Genomic DNA, 11,146 nt, shown 5'->3' with positions numbered 1-11,146 from the left:
GCGTTTGTTTCAATAACTTTGTTGTATGTTGTATAACCTTGTTACATCTGTCATTCTTGTATCATTATATATACTTATTGTCCAGTGCGGCGTAATATATTGGCGCTTTAAAAAATCAAAACATAATAATAAAAGTTGCATTTTGCTGAATGTTAGGCTAATCATTTTTTTATCTTTGTGTTCACAGGTGATTCTGGTCATGTGGTGGAGGTAGTAGCTGGGGATTCAGCGCCAGGATACCAGTTGTCGGATGCTTCACCTCGTGTGCATCTGGTGGAGGAGAATGAAGAAGCTGATGTTTCTGGTTATGTGGTGGAGGAAGTAGCTGGGACTCCAGCGCCAGGAAATCAGCTGTCTGATGCTTCACCTCATGTGGATGTGGAGGAGGAAGAAGCTGGTAAGTACTACATCATTATTGGTTATTATGCATCTCAAATATATAGGCTAACTTTCCTAGCGGAACGCATTGAAAAAAACTCTCCCGGGGCCATGCGATCCCCTGTGGTGGCTAGCCCGACACTGTGTCGGGCTTATCCCCAGGGAGGTTAATACTGAGGAATCTATAGCAATGAGTGTACAGCAGGCACACCATTAATGAGTGCTGAGTCGTTGCTATTATCAAGGCGCATTACATTATGTTTCTACACTTTCCAATGCAGCTATAGTTGTTCCCTTTGCTCCCCACATCCCAGATAGTGTTGTCCCCCAGGGCCCTGAGCCAGCTGAATGCCCCTTCCAAGGTAACCCCTCCAAGCTAATAATGGTCATCCTGTGCCCTGTATTGATGCAGAATGGCAGCATTGCACTCACCTTTCCAGTAGCCAGGCATCCTCCTGTGTCCTTTTGTCACCATCCCCTAACACTGGAGGCTGTTCTCTCTGACCTGGCAGCATGCTATGTGGGTATGTACATGCTGCCGGGTCACATAGGACAGGCGCCAGTGTTCAGGGATGGAGATGGTAGAACATAGGAAGGGGGCGTGTGAGCTGGAAAGGTAAGTGTGCTCCACTGTAAGTACTGCATCAATACAGGACCCCGAGGGAGCGGGCACTATTATCTTGGTGATAGACCTGGAGGGGGGCGTTTGCCTGCTCTAGGGCCCTGAGCATGAGCAATTGCCTAGTTCACCGCTCTAGAAACACCGCCCCTGTGCTCAGTAAAGAGTGTTATTTCCTTGAAACAACTGCAATTTGATTGGTCCAATCTGATTTGATCAATCATGCAATTTGATTGGTCAAATTTATCCTATGTCTTTCTTTTTCCTACAGGAGAGATCATAGACAATATGTGGATGCTCTGATGATATGATAGATTTGTAGGACTTTTGATTGGCAAGTCACAGCCACATTGATCACATCTCACTTCTGTTTCTTTTGCATAATAAAAAGTGATACAGGATCAAACGGATCCTGACCAGCTAATCAAAAGGTTCCTGCACTGTGATCACATGACCAGCCCATCACATTTCTCCATCATCTCTCCTTTGGGGGAAATTCTAGGGTAGAAGGTTCATCACTATTTCACAGAGGTCACATGCGGGAGAATGCTGGCTGACATATAGAGGAGTAGAGATAAGTGTGAGAAGGTCCCGGCAGGAAAGATGTGGATGAGCACAAGCAGATCTCTCACTACCTATTAATCTCAGCGAGACATCTGCCAGTGTAGGGCTACCTTTACAACCATGTATAGGCTTTGATTATGTATACGCTTTGGTTTATAGCAAATCTCAGTAGATGATGATATTAATGTGATTTTTCTTTCTCTTCCAAGGCCCGAGTGGAATCCAGACCATCAGGACGCCACTGACTGTGGACAGCTTCAAGTTCCATCAATTTCTCGGACATGGGGCATTTGGCAAGGTAAGTAATTAGATAGATTTCCCTAGGGGCGGGGTCAGCCCAGATATGGCTTTAGATAGCCATCTTTATTGGTCTCAGTGGAACTAGATATAGACAGGTAGCAACTCTGGCCTGCAGCATTTTTGCATTGTAGTGGCTGGATAGTGTAATGGTCAGAGATGCTCAAATCCGAATTCGGGTGAGACCCGGATAGTTGCTATGCGGATTTCACCCAGTTACCTGTGCAGGCTGAACGGGGGGGGGGGGGGTGTCAAGCTTACCTATCTTCTTCGGTCCATCCCTCTGCGCCTCCCACGATGCGTTCCACACTCGTCACGTGAGTATAAACACTTCCTCCTTCAACCCGAAGGAGGAAGTGTTTGTAATCACATGACCGCCGTGTGGAACGCATCGTGTGAGGTGCCGAGGAACGGACCTAAGAAGACATCAGATAGGTTGACCCCCCTGCCCAGCCCACACAGGTCACTGGGTGAAATCCGATTAGTAACTATCCGGAATTCACCTGAATTCGAATTTGAGCATCTTTGGTAATGGTTAAAGAGACTCTGTAACAAAATGTTCAGCCTTATTTCTTCTATCCTATAAGTTCCTATACCTGTTCTAATGTGGTTTGTCTTACTGCAGCCTTTCCTAGTTGCACAGTGGCTGTATTATCTCTGTTATATAATCTAATCTTCTTTCCTTTGACGGCTTTGCCGGGCTCAGGCAGGAATGTGCTGCTCTGCTGTTATAGGCAGAAGCTATACACACCCTCTTCACGCCCCCTGCAGGCTCCGTGTGAGTCACAGACTGAGCTCCTCTGAGCCTATAACATGCTGTTAGCAGCCATGTCTTTTGTTTGTAAACACTGCCTAAAACTGGCAATTACAAGCCAGGATTGCAGGGAGTGGCAGAAACAGCACAGAGGGGCCCAGGAGAACATAATGAATAGAATGGTATGCTTTTTATTGTAAGAATTTTAGAGTACAGATTCTCTTTAAGGGCTCTGCTTCTGACACAGGAGACCAGGGTTCGAATCTCGGCGCTGCCTGTTCAGTAAGCTGCACATATTCAGTAGGAGACCTTAGGCAAGTCTCCCTAACATTGCTACTGCCTATAGAGCGCGTCCTAGTGGCTGCAGCTCTGCCGCTTTGAGTCCTCCAGGAGAAAAGCATGATATAAATATTCTGTGTTTGTTATTGGTCCATCTTAACTATCGAATACTAAATATTCTCCTCTGTCTCTTCCAGGTTTACCTTGCTTCCCATCGAGCCAGTGACCAACAGCTGGCCATCAAGATGGTCAGGAAAAGAGCATTCCTGAAGAAAGACCCCGAGGTCATCTTTAGGGAGAGTCAGGCCTTGAAGACCCTTAAGAAGGGTCCCTTCATCACCCAGCTCTATGGTACATTCCAGTCGGAGGATTACCTCTACTTTGCCATGGAGTACCTGAGCGGGGGAGACCTGTGTAAACTTATAGATGATGCTGATGTTCCCTTTGACATTACAACCCTAAGGTAAGATTACATACCTCCGAACTTTTTGAGATGAGAAAGAGGGACACTTAAGCCACGCCCCTGCCACACCCCTGATCACACCCCGGCACACCCCTAGCCACACATACCATAAAGATTTTATAAGACAAATATGTTTTATAACTCAAACGACACTGGTCCTTTCAATCCTGGTTCATTTTTCTTCATATTAACACTTGAAAACTAGAAATACATCAATTTAAAGGATGAGAATACAGTTTAGAGTCAATCAAACACACATTTTTTTCAGTAGAGAAATACCACTCACAGGAGCTTATAGTCACAAATGTCTTGGCATCCTAGACTCCGCCCTCCTTGAGCCTACAAATCACTGCCGAACCACACCACAAGTGTGCTGGCTGTCCCAGCTGTCACTTCTCCCTTACTTCCCTTGCCCGCCATGGGTAGCTACAGGTGCCCCTTAGTATTAGGTAGCCAGAAGTACCCTCAATATTAAGTTGCATAGGGAAGGAGAGAGGGAGGCAGCTAGAGCAGCCTTTCTATCATCAGGCGCCTGTAGGCATGTGCCTACAGTGCTTTATGGTAAATCCAGCCCTGCCTGTAACCCCTGTGACCTGGGGGTCCCACCTCCCCATCCCCAATATGCAGAGCAGCAGGGGAGGACTGGGACCTTTTGGCCTGGGGGGAAAACACAACCTAGAGGCCCTTTTACGCTATCCCCAGCCCAAATGCATACCCCAGTCTAAATAAATATCTATTTTGTGTGCAAATGTGGCAAAGGGGGGGGGGGGGGGGTTAGCTGCCAATGAGTGGTTCAGGGAGCATGGATTCATCCTGGCTACTGGTAGTGGTGTGATGGTGTGGAGGATATATTCTTACCACACTCTAGGCTCCTTAGTACCACCTGGCCAATGTTTAAATGCCACAGCCTACCTAAATGTTGTTGCTGACCATGCCCATCCCTTCATGACCAAAGTGTACCTGATGGCTTCTGAAGGCTACCAGCAGGATAATGCACCATGTCACAAAGCTCAGATCATCTAAAACTGGTTTCTTGGACATAATGAGTTGAGTGTACTTCTTTGGCCTCCATAGTCATAAGATCTCAAGCCAATAAAGGAGTTTTGGAATGTGGTGCAACGGGAGATACACATCCCGAATGTGCAGCAACTGGGCGATGTTATCATGTCAATATAGACCAAAATCTCTGAGGAATGCCATGAAGACTTAAGGTAGTCTGGAGGCAAAAGTGGGTCCAATTCGGTACTAGCAAAAAGTATAGCTATGAGATACATCAATTTCTCCTATTATTGTGTTTCTTTTGGGTCATGTATTAGACTTCCATTCAGTGATTATTTGATTATAAGCCCCTCAATGGCAAATGCAGAAACAATTACTCCAAAATATCAAATGCAACAGTCATCCTTACTTACATAAAAGAATAATAAATACAGAAATGCAACAAGCATTACCCCACATAAGAAATGCTAAGTTTTGCAACATATGAAAGCAGCAGTCATTAATCCACATATAAAAGCAGCAGTCATTACCCCACATATGAAAGCAGCAGTCATTACCCCATGTATGAAACAGCAGTCATTACTCCACATATGAAAGAACAGTGCACTCACTGTAGTGCACAAAAGCAATAACAATCCTCTTAGATTTAAAGACAGAAAAAAGAGACGCTTTAAAACATGCCACTGCCACACCTCCAGCCACGTCCCAAATAAGTGTGTGGCCCGCAAAGCCATGGTGAAAAAGACATTGTGGTCATAAAAGGTTTTGAGTAGTGCTCATGAGAGGAATAACATGTACATAAATCTATCAGCAGTGGCCCCCTCTCCCTGAACAGAAAATAAGGCCCTAAATACAATATAAACAGACAGATGCAATGTAACAAAATATAGATCTACTCTACAGTAAACAGTTCTTACGTAATATTCAAGAAAAAATATCTCCTACACCATAATTATGTAGCATGTTCCCTCAACAACAAAAATATTTTTTTTTTCTGCAGGGCGGGCATCAGACAACTTAACTTGCAGCATTCCTCCCAACAATATAATTAGGAAGCACTAAGTATTAAACAATATGTACCTAGATAGAAAGTGAAAAATAAAGCATAATTAGGCAGCACGTTCCCCAAACATAATTGCGGGCATTTCAAGTCAATGAGCAGGGATTCTCCCAAACTTGCTTGGCAGGGCTGGATTTACCATAAGGCACTGTAGGCACGTGCCTACATGCGCCTGATGATGGAGAGGCAGCTCATACCTTTCCCTGAGCGCCTCCCTCCCTGTGCAGAGTCTGAGAGGTTCCTCACCCTGCTCTCTGCATTCCACTGATGAGTTCTCCCTTTAGTCAGTGGCACCTCTAGCTACTTAATACTGAGGTTCCTCTTGCTACCTAATGCTAATGGACACCTCTAGCTACTTAATATTGAGGGTACCTCTAGCTACCTAATACTGAGGGGCACCGGTAGCTACCTATGATGGACAAGGGAACCAAGGGAGAAGTGACAACTGGGACAGCTAGCGCACTTGTGGTGCAGTTTGGTGGAGGTTTGGAGGGTTTATGGAGGGTGAAGTCTAAGGTGTCAGGACATCCGTGCCTATAGGCTCTTGTGATGTAAATCTGGGCCTGTTGCTTGGTCACTTGCCCAGGCTGCCCGAATGGTAACTCTGGCCCTGGTGTTAGGTGTAGCAGTGGGAAAGTTAGTGTTAGAAGAAGCGGTAGTGAGTAGCAGCAGTACAAGAGTCAGTGTTAGAAATAATGGCAGTGAGTAGTGGTAGTAGGAGGGTTACTGTTAGGTGCAGCGGCAGTGAGGCTGGTATTAGGTGTAGCAGCTGAGAGGTTAGTGGTAGGTGTAGCGGCGGTAAGGTTGGTGTTAAGTGTGGCGGTGGTGAGTTTTGGTGACAGAGGTTAGTGCTAGGTGAGGCGGCAGTGAGGTGGCAGTGAAGTTAGAGTTTTGTGCGGCGGCAGTGAGGTTTATGTTAGGTGCAGCATCAGCGAGGTGTGTTGGCAGTGAGGTTAGCATTGGGTGCAGCGGCAGTTAGGTTGGTTTTAGGTACGGTGCCACGAAGTGTGGTGGCAGTGAGGTTAGTACTAGGAGGTTAGTGCTAGGTGCATCAATGGTGAGGTTAGCGCTATGTGAGGTGGCAGTGATATAAGCGCTAGGTGCTGCAGCAGTGAGGTTGGTGTTAGGTGCAGCGCCATTGAGGTGTGGCAGCAGTGAGATTAGTGCTGGGTAAGGCGGCAGTGAAGTTACTGCTAGGTGCAGAAGCGGTGAGGTTAGTGGAAGGTGTGGCAGCAGTGAGGTTATTGTTAGATGCGGTGGCAGCGAGGTGTGTAGCGGCAGTGAGGTTAGCGCTAGGTGAGGCGGCAGTGAGGTTAACCTTAGGTGTGGCAGCAGTGAAGTTAGGGTTAGGTGCGGTGTTGGTGAGGTTAGCGTTAGGTGCTGCAGTGAGATTAGCATTATATGCGGCAGCGAGATTATCGTTAGGTGCGGGGAGGTTAAGTGTGGCGGTGAGATTAGCGATGAGATTAGTGTTCGGTGAAAATTTGAAATTACCAATAGGTGCGGAGGTAAAATCACCATTAGGTGCGGAGGTAAAATTACCATTGGGGGATGTAGCGGTGAGGTTAGCATGAGTTGTGGTAGTAAGATTAGAGTTAGGTGCGGTGGTGGTGAGGTTAGCATATGGTGCAACGGTGAGGTTAGCGTCAGGTGCAGTGGTGAGGTTAGCGTCAGGTGCAGTGGTGAGGTTAGCGTCAGGTGCAGTGGTGAGGTTAGCGTCAGGTGCAGCGGTGAGGTTAGCATGAGGTGTGGCAGTAAGATTAGAGTTAGGTGCGGTGGTGGTGAGATTAGGGTCAGGTGCAGCGGTGAGGTTAGCGTCAGGTGCAGCGGTGAGGTTAGCGTCAGGTGCAGCGGTGAGGTTAGCGTCAGGTGCAGCGGTGAGGTTAGCGTCAGGTGCAGCGGTGAGGTTAGCGTCAGGTGCAGCGGTGAGGTTAGCGTCAGGTGCAGCGGTGAGGTTAGCGTCAGGTGCAGCGGTGAGGTTAGCGTTAGGTGCAGCGGTGAGGTTAGCGTTAGGTGCAGCGGTGAGGTAAGCGACAGGTGCTGCGGTGAGGTTAGCGTCAGGTGCAGCGGTGAGGTTAGCGTCAGGTGCAGCGGTGAGGTTAGCGTCAGGTGCGGCGGTGGGGTTAGCGTCAGGTGCGGCGGTGGGGTTAGCGTCAGGTGCGGCGGTGAGGTTAGCGTTAGGTGCGGCGGTGAGGTAAGCGTTAGGTGCTGCGGTGAGGTAAGCGACAGGTGCTGCGGTGAGGTTAGTGTCAGGTGCAGCGGTGAGGTTAGTGTCAGGTGCAGCGGTGAGGTTAGCGTCAGGTGCAGCGGTGAGGTTAGCGTCAGGTGCAGCGGTGAGGTTAGCGTCAGGTGCGGCGGTGGGGTTAGCGTCAGGTGCGGCGGTGGGGTTAGCGTCAGGTGCGGCGGTGGGGTTAGCGTCAGGTGCGGCGGTGGGGTTAGCGTCAGGTGCGGCGGTGGGGTTAGCGTCAGGTGCGGCGGTGAGGTTAGCGATAGATGCGATGGTGGTGAGGTTAGCTTTAGGCGTGGTGGCAGGTGGCAGTGAAGTTAGCCCCCCAGTATAGGCAGCCATAGAACTTGATATAGGAAGACAGGGAAATCCCACAGCATAAGTACCAAAGAGCCCCCCACAGTAAGCCAGGGAGCCTCCTGCTAGTTTATGCAGTGATAAAGAAGGAGACAGTAGCCAGGGAGCCCCCCAATGCAGTTTGTAGGGGAGAGGAGGGTGATAAAGCTCACTCACCATTCCAGACTTCTGCATTTGCAGGAAAGAATTCCAACGTTTGGGGGCGGAGCTTCGCGGCAATTTGGGGGCGGAGCTTTGCCGTGATTTTGGCGGTGGTTCCTGGGTTCCCTGCAATTCCCCCAGCACAGTGTGCATCTTCGCACTGGGGGTGGAGTTCAGAAGCCAGTGAAGCTAGCCATAGATCAAACTCAGGGCAGGCTCGGGGAGGAGCAGGAGCTCTCTCACCCAATGCCCTGGACTGTAGCCCGACATGAATGAAGAGCTACTGCTGGGGGCGGGGCTTTAGATCGAGCGGCCACAGCATTGCAGAAGTAAATTATGACAGCACAAACAGTGCTGCGCAGCCGGCCCTGGATGCCTGAGGAGGCGGCGGCCCGGGGGGAATCCGCCCCCCGTCCTCCCGGGCCAGTCCGCCTCTGCAGAGCAGCGCAGGGAGCAGAGTATGTTACCTGTTCTTGTGCCACTCAGCTGCCCTCCTTACATCAGCTGTGCATGATGCTGCATACCTGTCACATGACATGTAAGAGGAGCCAGTAGCCATGTGGAGGTGTGCAGCACACAGAGCCCACCCACTGTGGGGAGGATATCAGAGCAACATGGTGCTGCAAGCAGGGAGCATACACTTCTTCCTGCACTGCTCTGCATACTAGTGTGTGTGTGGGGGGGAGGGGGGGGGGGGTTATCTGCTAGTCCCCCTGTTACAACTATTCCATCTTGTAAATTACCCTTATTAGAAAAGGTTCTGGTAAAATGCTTTATTTACATCACATCAATGTGAGGAAGTCATTTTACACACTGAAATTTGTATTAGATCTTTAGAATGAGTCAGGCTGGGTGCACACATAACATAACGTGAAAAGGCTGCATTTTATGCCATGTTTTCATTTTAAGTTGTGTGCATTTTTTGTGTGTTTTTGCTGCGTTTGCGTTTTTTAACCGTTTTGTGTGCGGTTTTAATACGTTTGCATATACAAAACGCATGTGAGATTTGTATGCGTTTTTTATAGGTTTTAATATTTACATTTATGCAAATCACTAGGAAGACAACAGGAAGCGGAAATAATCAGATATCTTTATTTAAAAAAAAAAAACGCATCAAAAACGCATACAAAACTTAAAGGGGAACTGAAGTAAGAGGTATACATACAGAGGCTGCCATATTTATTTCCTTTTAATCAATACCAGTTGCCTGGCAGCCCTGCTGGTCTATTTCTCTGCAGTAGTATCTGAATAACACCAGAAACAAGCATGCAGCTAGTGTTGTCAGATCTGACATTAATGTCAGAAACACCTGATCTGCTGCATGCTTGTTCAGGGGCTATGGCTAATAGTATTAGAGGCAGAGGATCAGCAGGAGGGCGTGGCAACTGGCATTGCTTAGATGGAAATAAATATGGCAGCCTCCATATCCCTCTCACTTCAGTTGTCCTTTAATATATTGCGTTTCCATTGACTTTCATTATGTGCTTTTTTGATGCGTTCATGCATTATATGCAACAAAACTAGCGATTATAAAAACGCTAAAGTACAAACACACACCCATGCCTTTTTTATGCTGCCCATGGAGTAACATTGGTGCATAAAACGCAGCGGTTTGCAATGGTAGCATTTCTGCTATGTGTGCACCTAGCCCCATGGATACATCTTTCTGCTTTATTTGTGTATTGAACATGTGATGCTAATAATGATTTTATTTCTCTTCCATCAGACTATTTGCTGCACAGATGGTCATCGGCCTGGAGTACATCCACTCCAAGGGTATAATCCACCGAGACATCAAGCCGGAAAACATCCTTCTGGACGGAGTCGGGAATATAAAGATCGCTGACTTCGGTCTGGCAGCACAAAATGTCTTTGGAAATGCCATGACTAAAGGATGTAAGGGGACCTTGTTCTATATGGCCCCGGAGGTGTTCCTAGAGATGGACTACAACCACACAGTAGATTACTTCTCTATGGGAATCGTGCTCTTTATCATGGCGTCCTTCAGGTACCCATTCCTGAAGGATGAGGAGGATAGGTTTGATTTTGACCTCAGATCCTCCATTTGCTGCACATCTCCAGACTATACAGCGGAGATGGACATCATGCTGAAAGACTTCTTGAAGAAGCTACTGTGCAAGAGCCAGATAAGGCGTGAAAAACTGGTGAAAAACCTGAGGGAAGAGCCGCTCTTCATCCAGATAGACTGGAAGGACGTGGAGTCCGGAGAGGCACGGCCCCCATTCCATGTGGAACCACCACAGGAAAAACCGAGAGACACACTGACTGTGTTTGAGATCACCTATTCTGAGGCAAAGAGGAAGCCCAGATTGCGAGCTGAGCAGCAACAGCTCTTTAAGTCGTTCTCGTTTGCCAGTGAGGGGTGGTGAGTTGTGTGGAAGACCTGCCACCTTCCAACAACATCAGCCGTCTACTCACTTGGACAACAACATCAGCATCATCATACATCATATTTATAATTAAAAAAAAAAATGTCAGTTTGTCTGTATGTATTAATGTTCTGAGATTGTAAATTAACGTACACAAGGTAAAATTTAGCAACAACAAACGGAAGGGCAGCCCCCACCAACAAGAAGTAGCAGACACGCTTGTGGTCCTTCATCTCTTTGTCCAAAGAGGAATGGAGTACTAATGTTATAGAAGGGATCCAGCACTTTCTGAAAATTAAGAACCAACTTTTATTTGGAAAGTGTATAGTTGTAGACATAGCCCCTGATGACATGCTATGCAATGAAATGCATAGGGCAGAGCCAGCAGAGTGACGTCACTGGTGGAGAAGTGTGGGAGCGAATGAGCTGCGTCCAACATGTCAGCGTGCTAGCATACCTTGCTGGTTTAACGTTTTGGCTGACAGCAGGGATTATGGCAGCAGATAGTTATAGAGCGGCCACTCGGGAACAGGGCCTACCTGTACCTTTTTTGTAAGCCTATGAGACGCTTGCCAAACTTGCTGTAAAGTTTTTATTGAAGACTTTTTTAATTTTATA

The 11,146-nt window shown here is 47.6% G+C and overlaps 1 protein-coding gene across 1 annotated transcript; it reads left to right on the top strand.

Moving 5' to 3' along the window:
- The first annotated feature begins 241 nt into the window (after positions 1-241).
- LOC137543191 (protein kinase C theta type-like) lies at positions 242-10,529 on the top strand. The gene is made up of 4 exons (XM_068264665.1): positions 242-397; positions 1,771-1,859; positions 3,089-3,354; positions 9,865-10,529. Exons 3-4 carry the CDS (start codon positions 3,137-3,139, stop codon positions 10,526-10,528), a joined length of 882 nt encoding a protein of 293 aa, XP_068120766.1. The 5' UTR covers positions 242-397; positions 1,771-1,859; positions 3,089-3,136; the 3' UTR covers position 10,529.
- Positions 10,530-11,146: the final 617 nt, after the last annotated feature.

Source organism: Hyperolius riggenbachi, chromosome 2 (genome assembly GCF_040937935.1).
Source record: "Hyperolius riggenbachi isolate aHypRig1 chromosome 2, aHypRig1.pri, whole genome shotgun sequence".
NCBI classification, from domain to species: domain Eukaryota; kingdom Metazoa; phylum Chordata; class Amphibia; order Anura; family Hyperoliidae; genus Hyperolius; species Hyperolius riggenbachi.
The sequence above is the reverse complement of the archived record's forward strand: the minus strand, read 5'-3'. Positions and strand labels throughout refer to the sequence as shown.

Bases quoted from the DNA above. Each gene is read 5' to 3' on its own strand.
- LOC137543191 (XM_068264665.1), top strand. From the start codon at position 3,137: ATGGTCAGGAAAAGAGCATTCCTGAAGAAAGACCCCGAGGTCATCTTT. The intron at 3,355-9,864 runs GTAAGATTACAT...CTCTTCCATCAG, and splicing joins TTTGACATTACAACCCTAAG to ACTATTTGCTGCACAGATGG.